The sequence below is a fragment of the Fukomys damarensis genome, unplaced genomic scaffold (genome assembly GCF_012274545.1).
Source record: "Fukomys damarensis isolate Sample0158 unplaced genomic scaffold, DMR_v1.0_HiC HiC_scaffold_39, whole genome shotgun sequence".
NCBI classification, from domain to species: Eukaryota; Metazoa; Chordata; class Mammalia; order Rodentia; family Bathyergidae; genus Fukomys; species Fukomys damarensis.
The window spans coordinates 17,725,001-17,745,518 of record NW_022900951.1 but is presented as its reverse complement, the minus strand read 5'-3'; the positions used below and the strand labels follow the sequence as shown (position 1 = coordinate 17,745,518).

The window sequence follows — 20,518 nt, the reverse complement described above, 5'->3', positions numbered from 1 at the left end:
ATATAATATATTCAACAGACTGGGCCCATAGCTTTCTCCTGTAAAATGGAGCATCCTTTCACAGGTAAAGTGAGTTATTACCTTTCTACCTGTGCATGGGACATCCTTTTCTCCTATAAACCAAGATGGAACTTCCTGTAGATTCACAAATTCCACAAGTTTTCACCTTTCAAAAAACCATAAATATTCTCCGCTCTGGAGAATAATTCATCTTAGTCTCTGAACACCTGCAATCCATTCTGAGTGTGTACTTTTTTTTTTCTTCTAAATAAATCTCCATGCCTCTTACTGAGTAATCCTGAAAATTGTTTTTCTGCAATGGGCGTAATCAAAATTATTCTGTGGGTTCGGTAAGTTGAAGTTCTTCACCTCTTTTGAGAACATCTTCAGACCCTGTCTGGTGACAGATAGTTATGAAAAACTAAACAAAACAAAAGGAAAAAACAGCGATTTACTTTTGAAAGATAAGTAAGTTCCTCCCAGGGAGAATGTTTATGACAATTGAGTTCCTTGGTAGGCTAGGATTTTTAGGCAAATAAGGAATTTCAGTAACTCAAATACCTCAAGGTCACAATAATTTTTATGTCACAATGGCTTATTTTTGACCCTTTCAACTCTTATGCTTTAGTTCATGCTTCCCGAGCACTTAGGTAAACACATAACACCCGCCAAATCCGGACATCCAGTACTATCATTTGGACTGAACACCCTGTCACTACCCCTCTAGTGCCTCTCTGTTGGCAGTTCTTTTTTTAAAATTTAATTTATTGGTACATTCTAGGTAGACAGTACAGTTTTTTTCCCCTTGTCCCCACGGCAGTTCTTATTTAGAAGCGGGGGTAGCTAAGCTTCTGCTTGCAGCTATTTGAGGGCCCACCTTTTTCAGCAAAGATTTCTAAGGCGTCTGTTACGTGCCAACACTGTTGTAGATATTTAGGATTCAGGTGATGTATGATGGAGATCTACATGATGTTCTCCATCATAGCCGCAGATAACTATGCCTGGACCCACTTTTCCCCTTTACCTCCTTTCAGAGAGGAATCTGCGCTCTACTTATGCTCTGGATGCCATCTCCTTCCTTATTTTATCCCGGGTGCTTTTTGTCAGCACCAAAACCATACACGTGACTCTCCCACTGATAACACAATAACAATTTTTCTTTACCCTTCTCCTGGTCCTACACTTTCTCTGGTCTCCCTCCAAATACAGCTTCTCAATGGCATTTCCTTATTTGCAGTCTCTACCTGCACACAACCTGTTCCTCCTACCTGGCTCCTTTCCCACACTGGGGCTGCTTTCTTAAGGCCGTCTCTGAAATCTCTAGAGAGATACCATGAACAATTTTAGTCCTCATCCTCTTACTTCTCTCTCATTAGTATCACGATATTGTTCCCTTTTTCTCTACACCAATCCCTTTCCTTTTGTAATACCAAACTCTTATTTCTTTTCGACTTTTCTCCTTCCTTTGTGCTGGGAATTGAACTCAGGGTGTTGCACACGCTAGGCAAGAGCTCTACCACTGAACCACAACCTTAGACCATTCTTTAACTTTCTAAATCTCAGCTTGCTTGCTTCTTTTCCCCTTCCTTCCTTCCCTCCCTCCCTCCCTTTCTTTTCTTTGTGCTGGAGATTGAACCCAGGGCCTTGAACTTGCTAGGCATGTGCTCTACCACTGACCTACACCCTCAGTCCTTATCTTTCTTTTTTTAAACCTAAGTGCGAGTGTTCCCTTGATCTCTATCCTAGGATACCTTCTCTTTCCTTATTATTTTCTACATTCTGAACTATATCCACTCCCAAGGACTCAATTGTGTATTTGGGGAGTTTTAAATTTTTTTTTTTTTTTGTACCAGGGATCAAGCTCAGGACCTTGCCCTTGTGAGGCAGGTGGCACCACTGAGCTAAATCCCCAGCTCTCCTATTGTGTATTTGAGATACATCCGCTCATATATTTTATCTCCAACTCATTTTTCCTGAGCTCCACACCTGCACATGCAGCTGTCTGCTTACCATGTCTACTTACAACTCTCTCAGACATTCAAACTCGCATTCTAAATTCAATTGCTCCTTTTCTAGTGTTCCCTACTTCTCTTAATGGCATGGCCATTGTCTTCCTGACATCTTTTTGAAACTAATCTGCTCCTAACCATAAAACAGTTTGTCATCTCTCTTTTTATCTCTATTGCTACCACCCTATTCTATATCACCATCATCTCTTGCTGGAGATCACCAGAACAGTATCCTAACCAATTTATTTGCTGCCAGCTTGTTTTCCTCCCAATGTGTTCGTTCAGTCAAGGTGGTTGATTCCAAAATGCAAATCTAATTATGGTAGTCTCTTGCTTGCAGTTTTCAATAACTTCTCATTTGCAATGAAGCTAAAGTATACCTTATCCTTAATGTATTTCTAAGACTTGGTCTCTGCTAATCTTCCTAGCTTAATATTTTGCCAGTCCATGTTTGCAACACTTGGTAGTGTTGTGTATATTTATTGGTTTTAAAATAGTGATACCTCAGTTGTTGAACAGCTCCAAGCTCAAATTTTCCATTACCCCAACAGCAAAGTTCAAAAAAAAAAAATCTGCTAGGTGTTTGCAACTTTGCTCGATAGTTGAACCAAAAATCCAACTTGAAAAAACCTGCACTGCCAAGAGTGATGTACTGCATCTCTTCCTCAGACAACATATAGTGCAAGTATTAGTGCGTTAAACATTCAATATCATGCTTTCTTTTTTCGCTTTATTTGCATAAAATATTGTAACCATGGCTTGAAAGAAAGTTAGTGATACCAGCAGTAAAGCTAAGAGAAAAACTGTGAGAACTACAATAGTTAAAGATATCCCTGTAAAATTTGTCAAAGTCCTGGAAAAACAAATTTATAAGTGTAATTTTTGGGTCTCAGAACTAATTATTTGCATTATTGCTTCTAAGAAGCTTTTGGTGTTCAAAAAATGAACCTTTTGGTGTTCAAAAAATGAATTTGGAATGAATTTAGCTCGATAATCAAGGTATCACTGGTATCGATGGTATTTTCTTACAAAATGCAAAAGAGAATTGTGTTATTTACTGCAGTATCTTCAGAGTCTAGAACACTGCCTGACACATAACAAGTGTGAAATAAATATTTGTTAAAGGAATAAAAGGTTGTGTTTATCAATTTTAGTGACTGAAAAATAGAGATAAGCAGGGAGAAAATAGAATCTTTTAAAATCAAATAAGCATGTCTTAATATAACATATTTACAAGTGTCACACTCTAAAATTTGGCAAGTTTAAAAGCCACCTAGAGTGAATTCAGAAGGAAAACATTTTAAGTGCAAAAAAGCACTTCTTTTCAATTGATTTAAAATTTTGCAATAAAATACAAATTTATAGTATCTTTATTACTCCTTAGTTTCATGATTTAAATTATGACAAAAATCATGCATATATTTGAACAAGTGATCAACGAATACAGTGTTTCATACTAAGTCATTATATAATTAAAACAGATGATAAAATCTTTATTTTAAAATCAGCCTAGTTGTTCCAAAGAAAAAATTTTTAACAGATGAATTAAAGCTTTAAAATCTATGAAGCAAAAAACATGTCAATTAAGAAGTTGATGAAAACAGTATCTTTTAATAATGACATATGTTGAGGTTAAAATCCAGCTGGCTCGTCTATATTGTTTAGGAAAAAGAAATACTAATTCTATCAAAAAATTTTAAGGAAAAACTGATTTAAGCATTCTATTCAATCAAAACCTAAGATATATACTTCATTTATTACTGAATTGAGAAAAACAACTATTACTTTACATTTCCAAACAAGAGATTACTTTACTAACTATATTTGTTACCAAAGGAAATAAATTTATGACTCTCATTGGTATGGAATTTTTCTTAAGATTAACCATTTCCTTTGGAAGTGATTAAATCATAGCATAATTAATGCAGAAATATTATGGGGCCATTAAATATTAATAATGTGGAAATCCTTATAATAAATTGTCAAGTTTGAATATTAGCTTACTAGTTTATATATAAAAATAATCCTATTTTTCAACAAATCACTATTTTCCCAAACATGTTTTACACTTGATCTTAGCCAAAAGGCCGAGAAGCAATCCAAACATGTTTTATATAATAAACTTGCATTTCTTTTCTAGTAATGAATTACTTTTTTAGGCATAATAGATAATGTGAAATAGGAAGAAAAGGTCCAAAGGGGAAGGGGGAAGAGGGAGGGGTTGCAAAAAGGAAAGAAAGGAAGGAGAGTAATATGAGAAAAGGAACAAATGGAAACAAAGATTTTTTAAATAGGGAAGGGTGGAGGGATAAAAGGGAGGGCAGGGAATGGGGAGAAAATAACCAAGATATATCATGTAAAGGTACAAATTTCCGATGATGCATGCCATTATATTGTATACCTAAAATGTACCAAAACATTAATTTTTAAAAAGAAAGTATCTCATCTAGCAAGGAACAGCTCTAGAAAAAAATTACTAATAAAGTCTAAAAAATTACATTATCTTCTTTTGTTCCAATATTCTCTGAACAAATTCTAGGTAACAAACCTGTCTTAGGTATTTCCATGATAGAAAAGGGGTGCCCTTAACTAGAGAACTGGATGTTCTATAAATTGTACAGTGCTACCTGCACTGTAGATTTCCAGTAACACATAAAGCCTAGAAATAAAAACTAGAAGCCATTAAAGGATGGAAACAAAGTAATCCAAAGGTAAGAAGTGATATTAATAGTATGAAAGTCAGAGACCTGTAAAAGAAGATCAATTTAAGTTTGTAAATCCTTTGTAAAAATTTAGATATAAAACATAACCACCAGATTTAAATGTTGGCTTATGTTATCAGTGAACATGCCCATGAACACAGGTTATCTAGACTAGACACAGTAAGCAAAATACTTGGCCAATAGTTTAAATATTGTGATTTTTTAAAACTAATTCGATCAGGAGAAGAAATGTTTAAGAGGGCCAAAGCCTGGGAGTCACTTGAGACAACCAGAACCAGCCTGAAGGGACTGGAAGCCTAGAAGGCATACCAAAAAGAGGCAAGGTCTATTATCAGTGAGGGCTGAGCTATGAGAGTAAAGCATGTCAGAATTCTGAATTCCGAAGATAATTTAAGAACACAGTACTGATAACATGAATATGCTAGGTATCATATTAAGAAATTTATAAAAATCATTTTATTTAAAAGAAAAATACTGCTATATCCATTTTAAGGATAGTTTAGTCTGTGCAGAAAAACAAACCTGGATACCCTACTTTATATCATGTTTCAGAAATTAAAGATCTCATCATAAAAGTACAACTTAAAGCAAATAGAAGAAAATGGGGACTATTATAAGCTTGGGACAGGACAAGACTTTTTCAGTGACTCACAAAACAGACAAAAGTCAAGAAAGTAAAAATCTTTATTCAACAATTCATAAATAAAATTTACACATGGGTAACAGACTGTAAAAATTATTTGCAACATTTTAAGTGAATAAGAGATTGACATCTGGAGCATGGGTTATTCTGTGTTTTGAAAAATACAGTAAATGTTTTAGCCTTTGTGGGCTATATAGTCTCTACTGCAATTGCTCAACACAGCCATTGTAGAACAAAAGCATCCTAACACAATACATATATGAATGAATGTGGCTGTGTTCCAATAAAACTTTACCCAAATCAGTACCAAGTGGGATTTAGCCTACAAGGCTGTAGTTTGTTGATCCCTAATCAAGAATACACAAGAAATTCTGATGGATCAATAAGAAAAATTAGGACACATAATGGAAAGTTGAACAAAGGATATGAATAAGCAATTGAAAAAATGAAAAATCAAAATGGCAAAAAATGATATGGATGCACAACTTTGTGAATAATCTGAGAAATGAAAATTATAATGAGATCTGCCAGAATATGGAAATCAGGTATTTCTGGTGGTGGTAAGGGTATGGGGAAACATGGAACCTTCATGTTTTTCCAGAGTATCAGTTATAAAAAGACATTTATGGAGGGCTAAAGGAAATTATGCATTTCCATAATCCAAATAAAAGAGAGTACTTTGATAAAGGGCAGCAAGCAGCTTTATATCATCACATATACATTATCTTTAATTTACAGTTAAAGACAATACTGTATATGTGCATTTATTCCTTCTTTCAAAACAGATGGACAAAAGCACCCCCTACAGACTGTCACTAGTCTACAGGCCAGCTGCCATAAACTTTCTATCAATGTATTTTAGAAATAAAAAAAAATTATCTGGGGATTTAGCTCAGTGGTTCTGGCACCTGCCTTGCGTGTAAGGGCCCAAGTTCGATCCCCAGTACCAAAAAAAAAAAAAAAAAAAAGAGAGAGAGAGAGAGAGAGAGAAAATTAGTATTTTACAGTTTAGTTTCATATCTTTAAGAGAAGAACAGGCTTTATCTGATTAACAGAATGCAAGATCTACATATATAAATTTAAGATAAAGTGGGACTTCAATTTTATACCATAGAGAGCCAATTATAAGATTGTACTCGTAGATCCTTCTTCATTTTCCTCCATGTAACATGTCAGTAAAAAAGTTTGAGAAGCATCTAGTTAATAAGAAGAGAAAATTGTTGGCTATCCATTCATCTTTAGCAAAACAAAACTAAGAAGGGGATTTTTTCCTCCTCTTCAGTGGGAAATTAAGTTACACAATATAACATGCTTTGTAATTAGAATTACAACTTCCTCTAGCCATTTTTTTTTCTACTGACACTCTCAATACAATATATTGTAACATTAGGTTTTGAAATAGAGGCTTTCCTTTCACTGAATTCATCTGCCATATTTTGATAAATGTATAATGGATTATTCAAATTAGTATGGTCTAAACAGGAAGAGTGAAAATATACTGATTCCAAATGCTCACCTCAAAGAAGTACATCTACATGCTTTACCTTAAAAATAAATGTTATTCAACTCCATATCAGTGGCGAAAATTACTCAAGTTAATATAGTTGTGAAATAACATATTTTACCCACCCAGTCTTTTATCACAGGTACATCTACTTAAAAGGTTAGAGGATACTAAAGCATATGTATACTTTGTCTGATCAGACATTAAAAAATTCTGTGCACTGAATCACACACTTTAAATGGGTGAATTTTATGGTACTCATCTCAATAAAGCTGTTTTAAAAGTCATTTAGATAAGTAGTCATTTAGCTCTTAACTGTAGTGTAACAGGATCAGTGGTGAAGAAAGGAATGAGGCTAGCCAATCAGGAACTGGGCTAAATTCCCAGCCAATTTTTTGGGCCCTAGGTAATGAGAGGGAGAGGGAAAGAAGAGTGGAGAGGTTGCTTTTGGGAACACAATAGGATGCATTAGGGCAAAAGGTCAAGAATAAACCAAGTGTTACAGTTAAAACACTCAAAAATTCCTAAAAACACAGACGAACTTACAGAAGAATTCTGTCAGAGTCTAATGAACGGAAACATGACAATATTCTTTTTTTATTCATATACCAGCCATTTCCAAAATAGTAGTGAGAACACAGGAACCTCATTTAAAAGATTTCTTTTGGAGGTTGGCATTAACTTTCATACAGAGTATATGAATGAAAAGTGAAGGCTGTTTTTAGAATCAAGAATTTTAAAATGACTAACATCTTACTCTTAAAAGGGCAACAGTTTTGATTAAAAAACAATATTTAAAAAAGACAACACAGATAATTATAAACATAAAATGCTGGTATATTTATTCTTTTATTGCTAGCAATTATGGTATCTTCAAGTTAAAGCTTAAGAATAAATTTTACATCACAAAGGATTTATAAGAAAATCCCTGTGCATCCTTAGTGTGTGGACGAGTACTCAATAAATATCATAGGACAAAATGATGTCTGAGAGACACATAACTATGAAGCACAAGTCTACAATTGGCTGTGAGAACAATGACCTAGAAGAGCAATTACCAAAAGGTCAAAAGTTTAACTGTATGTCTTTTCAATCTGAGATGTTGACAAGAATATACATTCTTTACTGATCGCAGGTGATTTAAAAAACTTTTAAAAATGTAAACAATGCCGAGTGGGAACATAGAATAAAATTTCACTGTTAAAGTGACAATATAGAACACTTTTCTTCAAATCCTCAAAAACAACTCATTTTTCTAACTGCTGTACAGAAACTAAAATAGGTTCTTATGAATTCATAAAGATGATAATACATCAAGGACATAAAGACCTTCCAATTTTTAAATGTTAATACATATTTACAGTAAATAGTCAATAATACTTTTTTATAGCTTAAATAGAAGCATGCTTTTCTAATCCATAAATAACAATAATCACCATCTATTCAACCATATTAAGTACTTATGATGTCTCATGCACTGCACCAAAGATGCAAAGCTGAATATGACATGGTCCTTGCTCTAGAAGAGCCCACATTCAAGCTGAAGAGACAACACGTAAGACTTCCGTTCTTATACAGTGAGGCCATTCCTATACAAATGGTATTGATTTGCTCAATTTCTTCCCTCATTAGTTCCCAAATCCCAATCCTATGGATTAGCAGACCACAGTGCTTAACAGTTAAGATAAAATTAGGCTTTGTTTCTGCTTTTCTTTACCCATAAAAAGTAGTTAGTGGGTAGAATTTCCTCTGAAAAAATTTTTCTTGGGCTAGGGGTGTAGCTCAGTGATAGAGCACTTGCCCATCATGCATGAGACCCTAGATTTAATCCCCAACACTGCAAACATTTTTTTCTGTTATTAAAAAACTGACCTGCCATATACAGCATTTTAATAAACTGTTTAATTCATGTAATTAAATTAATTATGTAAGTATTTCATGGTATTCCCCAAATTCACTGAACAGGTCTGGGTATTACTATGCTAATATACTTTGGTCCTGAATGACTGTCTACCTAAGAATAGAATAAATGCCACACTTTCTGGCAAAAACTAATTTGTAGTTTTAGTACTGGTATTAACTGATGAGCTGAACCATTAATGCTAAAACTATATTCAATATATAATATCCGTTTAAGTAGGAAGAAAAATTTATAATATAATCTAAAAAGTTTCTTCAAAATTATTTAAAAGCTTTAGTGCTTAAAGAACAACCAGTGATCTGGAAAAGATAACCCATGGCATCCTTCACTCAGTGAAGAAGGTCGAGTCATTGTTATTAATGGGTTATTGCTTTTTATCACCTCTTGAGTATATGAGTGAAGTATATATTTTTCATCAAAGAAACAGCATGCTCTCTGGGACTGGTGGTGCATACCCGTAATTCCAGCTATTTGGGAAGCTGAGGATTATAAGTTTCAAGGTAGCCTAGGCCTTGTGAGTGAGATCCTCTCAAAATAAAAAATCAAGGGGCTGGGGATTTAGCAGTTCGGTGGCCTGCATGGCAAGCGCAATGACCCGAGTTCAATCCCCAGTACCAAAAAAAAAAAAAAAAAAAAAAAAATCAAAAGGGCTGTTGATGTAGCTTGGGAGTAGAGCACTTGCCTAGCATGACCAAGTCCCTGGATTAAATCCCAATACTGCAACACACACACACACACACACACACACACACGAAACAGCATGCTCAAATACTTGTAAGACTAACAAACAGCTTAACACTGGCCTGTTGGCTCTCCAAATTTCCCAGGGTTGTATCTCTATTCCCTAAGACCCTGAAACTAGGTGTGGCATTTTCAGATTCAAGAGAACATTCTTAGGCTCTGACAAATCCATCTTTGTACCCTCTCAAGTGTAGCCACTATCATTGTACTACCATGTCTTCTGTGGGCCCACAGAGGTAGCTTAAAGGAAGGATGGAAGTCAAGGACTAGATATTTAATCATCCAGCACAGAGAAACATGGAAGCCCACTGGTGAGGACAGAGTATGGCTCAAAGTTAAGGTCACTGCTTCTCAAAGACAGGCCCAGATGGCCTCAGCAGCAGAAGAGAAAATGTCTGTCCTGGAAGTGATGTAAGCTTCAGAGCTCTAGAGAGAATAGCAACCAGGTCCACTGAAGATCCTGTGCTTAGTATTGTGATCTATCAGAGGAACTTACTTAGTTCTGAGGTTCAACTTGACTGCCTCAGCTCACAGACTGCTGGTGTGAGACACTTCCTGCAGCTGAGTAAGAAGAATAATGCTGCTTCATGAGGGTAGGAAGACACATTATCTACCAGGCAGCACTTGTGGGGCAAAACTCTCATGACATGAGAGGCCCTATTTCCAAATCTGTTCATTTCCTTGGTATCATTTGACAGACTTCCCCTTTGATGTCAGTAGAGTCTTTTATAGAATTTTATTAATTTAATTGTAATCAGACTTCAGTTTCCAAAGTATAAAATAACATATCATTAACTTTTAAAATGCTTTGTAAACAAGAGAAAGGACAACAGAGGCCAAGAATACTACTCACTCTTCTGCATAGCCAAAGTCTGGTCTCCTTTAAATAGTGACTAATGACACTAAGGTTTTACTAATTATTTCCACCCAGTTGTGTTTTCCTTTATACTATTCAATACTACATATAGTTACACAAAATGGTATTACATGAATTTGTACTTGTTTAGAAATTGTTCCACAAATATGTGAAGTGTATACATTCAATCTTTAAAATTAGAATGTAGTAAGTTACTGTGCCTTTCATTTCTTCTGTTCATCTTGCTACCACCGCACAGTTTGGGTACTTTGGATCTGAGAGGAGCTCAAAGATGTTGGCCAAAATATAATTTTAAGGAAACACTTTATATTTCATACCAAGTAAGGATTTCAATGTCAACAGATATTACCATATAACTCAGACATTCTGTCAGACAAGTACAAATATTACCGTGCTGTAACCATCCACAGTCCCAGGGTGACATTGGCAGCCAAAAGTAAACTGCCACCAATCAAGATGAAAAATCCTATCAGATCTTTGACATCATTATCTCCAATCACTGATGTAAGGGTAGCATCCAGGAAAGAGTTTAAAATCCACTGACCATCCAAAGCAAAGCAGGGCACTGCATTAACAATGGCTAGAGCTCCAGAAAGGGAAATTAGGTACCTGGGTTAAAATCAGTTAAGGAGCCAGCTGTGATATATGAGTAGAAACTCACATGAGTCAGAAAATACTGTACTGTACTGGATGAAATTACAATAGACTTTTAAAAATTCTTTAAATCTTTTCCTTTCCTTCATAGATCTCTATTATTTAAAACAAAATGAATTTATACTATTTTGAAGCTCAAAAACTTTGACTAGAAAATAAAAGCAAAGCACTTAGCGACTAACCAATCTATAATGAACTAACTCATAGAAAGACTAAGTCTTTATAATTCCTTAGTTATATAACAAGGCAAAAGAATGTAGGAGTGAAAAATAAGAAAAAATTTAATTTTTTAATGTTGTTTTGTTTTTGCAGTCCAGGGGAACGAACCCAGGACCTTACACACACTAAGTAAGTGCTCTACAACTGAGCTACATTCCCAGCCCCTAAACTAATTTTTGATCCTTAGAAAATCTTATGTTAAGAAACAAAGATTTTGACCCTTGAATCGTGTTTTATTATACTATCATCTATAAGATTATAATGTAGCCAGGTAGGTACCACATGCCTGTAATCCCAGCACTTGGGAGGCTGAGGCAGGAGGATAGGTATGAGTTCGAGGCCAGCCTGGGCTACATAGTGAATTCAAGGTCAGACTAAACTACAATGTGGGACCCTGTCTCATAAAAAATAAAAAAGAAATATAAGATTATACTGTAAGTCTGCAGACAAAGCTGCAAAGACTTCAAGATACAATCTTGATTATATACATTTAGTAATGTTCATTTGTTCTCCATTTCATTTTGTTGCAAATCTTTGAAGAAATTTTAAAAAATTTAAAACTGATACAAATGAACTCTTCCAAAACTTTTCATTGATTCAAGTCTATACAATAACCAATTTTTTAAAATTTTTCATCTTTTATTTTCAAATATTACATGCTAAAAGATCACACAAGATTTTGTCTTCTGGGTTGCTATTTTAGTAATGGAGATAAGTTTGATCTTCCTTAGGCATTCCTCCCTTATAGTCATGGAATGGATTTATTGTATATAATTCCTGGTTATGCATGTAAGTCACTCTCCATTTGATCAGAACTAAGCTTAGATATGTCAGAGTTTATTACCTCACTATAACTCAGGACCTTGTGCTTGCATGGCAGGTGGTAGAACCACTGAGCTAAATCCCCAGCCCAAGGATTTATCTTTTATAAATTCAATTTGTATCCTGGGTTCCTTCTCTTCTATATCTTAACCTTTCTCCCTCCCTGATCAATCTTTCTCCTGTTTCCTACCTAGATTTAATACTATCTCTTTCAACTTTAAAGTCTCTTTTTTAGTTGTTAGGAACTTATACTTACACAGTCTACATCTAGAATGCTATATTCAAGGCAAAAGTAATCAAGCTCCAAGTAACACATTTGTAAAACAGTTTTTCATACCAGAAAGGATACTTGACAAATGTCTCCACCATCACTGGGAGATCAATGCTGAGAAAGTTGAAACGTGGAATAAAACTGGTGATGCTCACTAAAAAATAAAACCAAGAAATAATGAATCTTATTCCTAACAGATTAGCAACAGCATTATGAATTTTACCATATGGTCAAAAATTGAACAGCATTATGAATTTTACCATATGGTCAAAAATTGGGCTGCCTATTAAATTGGTTGAGAAAGTCCTTCCTAAACATATGTAGGCAGGCTATATACCTTACATAGGAAAGCAATTGATTATTCTAAAATATTTGAAAAAAATAGTGTAATGAAGAATTCCACACCACAATGTAAACTTATATTTTGAGGTGAGAGTAAGATAAAGATGCTATAAACCAAGTATGACTACCAAATATAGAGGTTGACTTAGAATATACTGTAATTTATATAAAGAGTTCTTATCCTTTCACATTTACTTCAAATATATGCTACTTGACATTTTTTTGGTCTCAGTTCTTTACTTCACTGCTGAAAAAAGAATTAAGACAGGGGTTTCATAATCTTGCTTTTGTTCAAAACATTAAAACCTATCCTGTAATTAGGGAGAACCCATTGTACACATTTCTGAATTACCTGAAGTAGGTACAAGTCTTTAATTGTTGAGAGTACATTTAATATTTGCAAGAGTAATTTAGTGTTAAACCAATAGATAAGAAAGATAAACCAGGTTTTCTCTCAGGATATGACTAAAATACAACATAAAATCATTTTAAAGAGTAACATAAAACTTATTTAGCCATTAACTGATAAATAAAGACAATTTTGGTCAGTCTGTACAATGGAATATTATTTTGCTATAAAAGGTATGAAGTACTGATTCATGCTACAACATAGATGAACTTTGGACAACATTGTGTTATATGAAATAAACCAATTACAAAATATTCCATTTGTATGAAATGTCTAGAACAAGTACATTTATAGAAACAAAAAGTACATTTGTGTTTGCTAAGGACTGGGGGGTTTTGGGGAGACAGTAGGTGACTGCTTAATGAATAGAAGCTATTTTATTGGGTTGGTAAAAATGTTCTATAACTACATTGTGGTGATAGTTGCTTACCTCTGGATATTCTAAGAAAACATTGAATTGAGTACTTTGAGTGGGAAAATTGCATAGTAGACTTAAACTGTAACAAAAGGAACCTTATACAATAAAATGAGTTAAAGTATATGATGTTCAGCCATATGCAGAAGCTATATATTTAGCCCAATCATGTGGCTATTGGTAAAATGATGATGCTGGTCCAATTTTGCAATTATATTCATATATAATTCATGGGTTGTGCATAAGTTATAGCCATATCTCCTTGTATCCTGGCATTCCTTAGGGTCTGCAGCTCTTGCTACTATTTTAGGGAGCTGGGATAAGTTTGATAAACTCTCAGAGAACATCTAGGGGATTATGTATTTAACTTGGCATAATCAGTGGGGAAGAAAAAAATACATCACTCTCCAGGGCAAGTTCTTTTTCTTGCTTCATAAATTCATATTATCTTCTTAGTGCCTAAGTTTCATTTGATGCTTAAGAAAAAGGCATTAAAACTTTGATTAAGTGATCAAATTTATAATAAATAAAGTTAAGGCAAGGATTTTTACTAAGTTTCTACCCCCGAGAACATGCATGATCTTAATGATTTTCTAAGGGTCGACCAGAGTAATACCTACCTGAGCGTCTACCACAATACCAACCTGTGTAGTGAAGATGCAGTGGATGACCTACATACAACATATCAATTTGAGGTGGGTGCTTCACTTTTATTAAGCGAGTGTGGGTTTCCAAAGAAGGTATTATACAAAAACTTGAACTTGAGCTTTTTTTACAATCTTTATTGGTCCTACAAACTTGAGTGGCTTCAACTGCTTTCCGCGCAGGTAGACATGTATGCTATGAATAAAATATTAATTATTCAATATTAAAAATGATCTATTAACAAGAAAAATCTAAGTTATATTCTCACAATATTTTTTGTGTCACCTAGAATATTAGGAATTAAGTTCTTATAAAAGAAATACTATTGATGTGCACCTACTATAAATTAGCTTGAAATATCCCACTCTGGCCATATCAGATATTATACCACTATAAATTTTTAAAGATTCTCAGATGAAATGTGACATCTGAAATAGAGAGGTTTTAATAAAATGATAAAAAGTAAATAGAATGAAAGGGAGTTTTCATAGATTCCATGTTATCCTTTTCTGCTTATTTTGTAATAATTACATTTGACAAGCAAAACTGCCTTGGGACAACTCACCAAACGCTTATTAAAATTATTTCTGTAGGAAAAACACACATCTGTGAGGCTGTGATTGCTGCAGCATTCGGTGGACCCATCTAGCCGTTTGTATGCTAAAGAGAAGTACAGTGTTTATTAGAATCTGTTATCTAGAAATATATTTGTAATGAACATTTTCCCTTTTTATGAGAAAAAAGTAAAATAGCATATGAATCTGGAAACAGCCACGTAATTCTGTGCTCAGCCTGACAGCAACTTGCTGCAGTTTGATCTTATATTATAAAAACAGATCCATCCAATTTGAAGTCAAGAAGCAGTACTTACCCTTGGTTAGGTGTCCTCATAAACTTATGCACCCACAAAGTTGGAGTTCAGGATCTCAGTAGGTTTTGTAATTGTAATTCCAGGGCCCTTTCTGAAGTAGATAGTGAAGAAGGGTCTATCTACTTCTGAAAAGTTTTGGAAGATGGTAAGTGGCTCATGAGAATAGGGAAATTTGACAAATATTTCAACCTTAAAGAATCAGCCCCCTGAATAATCTTAACATCACTAAATGGAAGAATATTAGGCACTGGGTGCCTTCTGACATGATGCAATATAGGAAGTCCCAAGAGCTATCTGTGAAGAATTTTGTCAAAAGATAAAAGTGGGGGGGCTTCCTGTATGAAAAAACAAGCCTACAGGTTTAATTACTGGTTTATAGGAAATTGTGGGCATCTGAACATGTTAGTGACATCAGAAAAATCCAGAATATGAAAATTTGACAAAATAAATGCCTGTTTTATCAAAAAACAAATGACATTAAAAAACAGAGGAATGCCCGGTGTGGTGGTGCACGCCTGTAATCCCAGCACTTGGGAAGCTGAGGCAGGAGGATCGCTGTGAGTTTGAGACCAGCCTGGGCTGCATAGTGCGGTCCGTCAGGCTCATGGCTTCCTGTATGAAAAAACAAGCCTACAGGTTTAATTACTGGTTTATAGGAAATTGTGGGCATCTGAACATGTTAGTGACATCAGAAAAATCCAGAATATGAAAATTTGACAAAATAAATGCCTGTTTTATCAAAAAACAAATGACATTAAAAAACAGAGGAATGCCCGGTGTGGTGGTGCACGCCTGTAATCCCAGCACTTGGGAAGCTGAGGCAGGAGGATCGCTGTGAGTTTGAGACCAGCCTGGGCTGCATAGTGAGTTCCAGGTCAGTCTCAACTACATAATGAGACCCTGTCTCAAAAAACCAAAACAAAAAACAAAAAACAAAAAAACAAAACAAAACAAAAAAACAAAACAAAACAAAAAACAAAAAACACCAGAGGAACAGTTATAAATTAAGAGACTTAGAAGACATATTGTTGTACTATCCAAGTATTAAAAATAATTAGGCGCTCTAGGAGGGTGAGGCATGAGGACTGTGAGTTCAAGCCAAGCCTGAGCAACTAATCAACACAGTGAGACACTGCCTTAATATATAAAAGGACTGGGGATGTAGCTTAATGCAAAGGACCTTAATTCAGTCTCTAGTACCACAAAACAAAAACATTAGTGAAAACTGAGCACCAAGTGGATATTAATTTGTTCAGTGTGATAATGGTATTGTGATCATATTTAAAGAGTTATCTACTAAAGACAGACTGAATTTTATGGATGAAATGATAGGATGCCTGAGATGTGCTTTAAATTACTTCCCAAAAAGTGCTTCTTAAATGAAAACAGTTTAGCAAAGTGTTGGTAATTGCTAAAGCTTGGAGAAAAATAAAAGAGGAACTGTTTATACTATTCTTGACTTTTATAAATGTTTGAGAATTTCTTTATAATTAAAGATTCTTGAAAATAGATTCTGCACAGAAAACTAAATTTGAGGAAGTTTTAAAATTCAGTTCTTACTACTCTGCCTTTGTTAAACATGGTAATTTAATAAAACTATTTTTTTCCTGAAGTACTTGGGATTAAACTCACAAGAATTCTACCACTGAGCTACATCCCTCAGCTCTTTTTACTTTTTATTTTGAGATAACAGTCTTACTAAGTTGCACAGGTTGGCCTTAAACTTGTGATCTTCCTGCCTTCTAAGCAGGTAGGATTACAAATGTGTACCACTGTGCCCAGCAGTGAAATTATTCCTGATTACTTATCAATATGCCTTATGCCAGTAGATATAGACAAGTAGCTAGGACATTTCTTAAATTAAAGATATAGGCTATGAGGATAATTTGTATTTTCCAACACTTCCAAAAATTTGGGTCTTCAAATTTGTACAAAGAGCAGAGAGGGTGATTTTTCAGAGCTGAAACCACTCAAAATGTTCAGCAGGTTCTGAGAAGAAACTTGCTTCAGCTGTCATCTGCTGCACAGGACAACATATCTGTCTCTATGGGGTATTTTGGGAAGTCAAGATAATTTCTTTGGGTTTCTGCCAAATAAAAGACATAAAATAACTCTACCCTAAATAGCATTACACATGCCATCATCCTCACATAGCTACTATTGGAACTGTTAAAGTTTAGGTACGTCTCAGGCAGAAGAAGGAAATCTTTTGTAAATATTAGGTTGTGTCTGTGTTTGTCAATTGTCTTTTATTTTTTTTAATTGTTCCTTATTGCATGCCTGTGTTAATAATATATTAATATAGAATGCTTATGCTTTGGTCTTATGTATTCAGTTGTTAACTATCAATTATTTGTTCTAACAAAAGCTTATGAGGGAACTGGGGTTTTAACTCAGTGGTGGAGTATATGGTTTGTATACATGAGACTCTTGGTTTAATTCATAGCACCACAAAAACAAAAATACTTATGCGATGGAGAAGCATTCAGGTTATTTACACTAACTTTAAAAAATTCCATAGATATATAAAGATACTATTCTATATCTACAAACATATATATATATATAAAGATAATATTGTATTGGGAATATTTACTAAAATTTAGTTTATTAGTCATGGTTGAGCTTGAATGTTGATTTAATGTAGGGGTTTTTTTTTTAAGCAGAAAATTACATAATAGAGTCCTAAAAGTCAAGTATGGTATTATAAAAGTAGTCAGAAGTTCAACAACCATATATAATAAAGGAAACAAACATATTTATATCTAACTTGCCAAGAAGATTATCTATTTGTTTGAAGCTATTTATTTTACTGAATTGCTTTAAAAAGATTGGAACAAAATGAAAGTATAGATATGATCTGAAGACTACTGAGTGGAAGGTATTGATGCTTAAAGCATTAAATTACACTGAAAAAATATACACACCTCTGACTGGGAAGCTTAACTGTTGTAAAGTTGATGCACTTATACAGTAGCCAATCTGGGGCTCATAGGCAATGGCATCTAGACATTCATTCCAATCTTGTACATTAGTAACGGGACAATCCTGTAGATGAGTGACAAGGTCTCCCACAAAAAGACCTCTGGGTCCAATGGCAGGTGAGTCCTTAGAAAGAAGGTAAAACCAAATCACACAAGGTGTGAAGAGAGCTAAGAGTAATCTGAGCAAATAATAGTAAAAGACACCAAGTCAATAGAATAGAATATGTTGAATAATGCAGAAAATAATTGAGCTTTTAATCCAAGACCAATAGTCCCAGAAAATTAACAAAATAAAATCCAGCAATTATAGCTGCTTTCCCCAATTTATCAAAGATTTTTTATTTGTCACAATTACAAAATAAATCTACTTGCTGACTGATGCTGAGGGTGTATCACATGCTTAGCATATGTATGCCCCTGGCTTCAAACCCCAGCATCACATGCATACACACACACTTCGAAGGAGTGATGATATCTGACTCCAAAACAAAGATATAGCCAGGCATAGCAGCACACACCTGTAATCCTAGCATTCTAGGACTGTGGCTAGAGGATTGCAAGTTTGAACCCAACCTGGGCAACTTAGTGACTCACTAAGATCCTGCCTCAAAATTAAAAGACTGGATATGTAGCTCAGTGTGTCAGTATGAAGACCCTAGGTTTATTCCTCTCTCCCTCCCTCCCTCCCTCTCTGTCTCTGTCTCTGTCTCTGTCTCTGTCTCTCTCTCTCTCTCCCCCCTCCCCTCTCGATATAAACAGTAATAGTAAATGATCCATTCTAACAAAAAGCAGAGCTGGGGATTTAGTTCAGTGGTGCCGCTGTATGCCTTGCAAACGTAAGGTCCTGATTTCCATCCCTGGTACCAACAAAACAAAATAACAACAAAAATGTACAAGTAGAAAACCTTGATATCATTTTTGTAACTCAGAACAAAAACAAATTTCATAGCATATTTAAAAAGCTAATGTGTTGCCGGGGATTTGGCAGTGGCACTGCACCTGCTTCACAAGTGCAAGGTCCTGAGTTCAATCCCCAGTACCACCCCCCCAAAAAAGGCTAATGTGTTGATTAACATTATATTTAGATTTAAAAATATTATGGTAATTTCTTTGGAAAAAATTGAGCATTCTATGTATGAGAAAAGCTTGAATAAAAGTACCTGACATTAAATGCAAAGTATTATATCAATCACCCAGTCACAGAATGCCCCAAGTAATACATTATTTACCTCAGCGACCTCAGTGATGAGTACCCCAACTCCAGTGTAGTAAAATGGCAAGAGAATTACTGGAAGGAGAATAAGAGCTAAAACACCCAAGAGGGCAAGGACAAAATTATGCCAGATACCTGAAAAGAGAGAAAAAAGTAATTAAATTCAACTGAGGCAAATATATTCAAATAGAAGTTAAGATGAAGTTCAAAAAAAATTCTTGCTGAACTACGATATGGAATCCCAAATGCTATTTGAAAAAAGAGGTTGCTTTAATTTTATAAATTAAAATTATTATGGAAAGTAATATCGGTAGAACCAATCATTATGTAGCATGTCACAGTATATAAAACAAGAAACCCTAAAGATACTGAGTCTTTCTTTTAGAAAATGGTAAAATTACAATCCATTGATCTTTTTCATCATATATTCAACCTTTGCAGCTATGCATTGGAAGACTTTCCTACACCTAATATTATATAATTATTTTTTTGTAGAGGAAGGTGGTCTTAAAATTTTGTTATTACATTTAAGTTATTTCCCATTTGGAATTTGTTTTTCTGCATGGTGTGATTTACAAATATAACTAACTTTATTAAAATGTTTAGCAATGTATTCTTTCCTTACCAAATTAAATACTGCCTCTTTAAAAACAGTACTACTTTTAATGCTGGCCTGCTCTGCTTTTTACTCTTTCATATTGGTAATATTATACCAGTGACAAAGTATTTGCAATTACTGGCAGTGATATTTCAGTATTTAAGTAAAAACTTTTGTTTACTTTGGTTATTTCTTTTATTCTTCCTGAGAAATTTGAGAATCATTTTGACAACCACCAAATATTATTCAAAGTAGGATTTCTATTGTCACTACAACAACTAGAGGTGAATCCATGATTTTACATTTCTGACATGGGATTATGGCATTTCTACATCTATCACTAAAGACCAGTAGTTTTCTCTATATAGGCCCATATATTTCTTGGAAAAATATTAACTTCTGATGTTTTATATGTCACGTTACTTTCTGAATGGTATTTTTTCTGTCCATGACACTATTGAGCATTTCAGATATACAGGACACGACACTCATTTTTGCACATTTACATCTTAATTAACCACCAAATAAATTTTTCATTTTGGATTGCTTAGGCTTTAAATTCTCCTGGAGTTTTCATTATTTGCTAATGGTCATTTATCACTTCCAAAATTTATACCTCATCCCCTCTCTCACCTTTTGGTCTTTTTTTTTTTTTTT

At 34.4% G+C, this 20,518-nt stretch overlaps 1 protein-coding gene across 2 annotated transcripts in view; it reads right to left on the bottom strand.

Annotated features, from left to right (window-relative positions):
* Positions 1 to 6,329: 6,329 nt before the first annotated feature.
* The window catches only part of Mbtps2 (membrane bound transcription factor peptidase, site 2), a 39,661-nt gene continuing 25,472 nt past the window's right edge, over positions 6,330 to 20,518 (bottom strand). Inside the window, exons 6-11 of one of the 2 annotated variants that reach the window (XM_010607131.3) lie at positions 19,280 to 19,398; positions 17,994 to 18,174; positions 14,761 to 14,855; positions 14,195 to 14,390; positions 12,451 to 12,538; positions 6,330 to 6,571 (exon numbers count right to left, since the gene is read on the bottom strand). In XM_010607131.3, coding sequence (XP_010605433.1) covers position 6,571; positions 12,451 to 12,538; positions 14,195 to 14,390; positions 14,761 to 14,855; positions 17,994 to 18,174; positions 19,280 to 19,398 — 680 coding nt within the window. In that variant the 3' untranslated portion in view covers positions 6,330 to 6,570. Of the gene's footprint in view, positions 6,572 to 9,436; positions 11,028 to 12,450; positions 12,539 to 14,194; positions 14,391 to 14,760; positions 14,856 to 17,993; positions 18,175 to 19,279; positions 19,399 to 20,518 lie in introns of those variants that run through there. The other variant, XM_010607130.2, reaches the window with a different exon arrangement.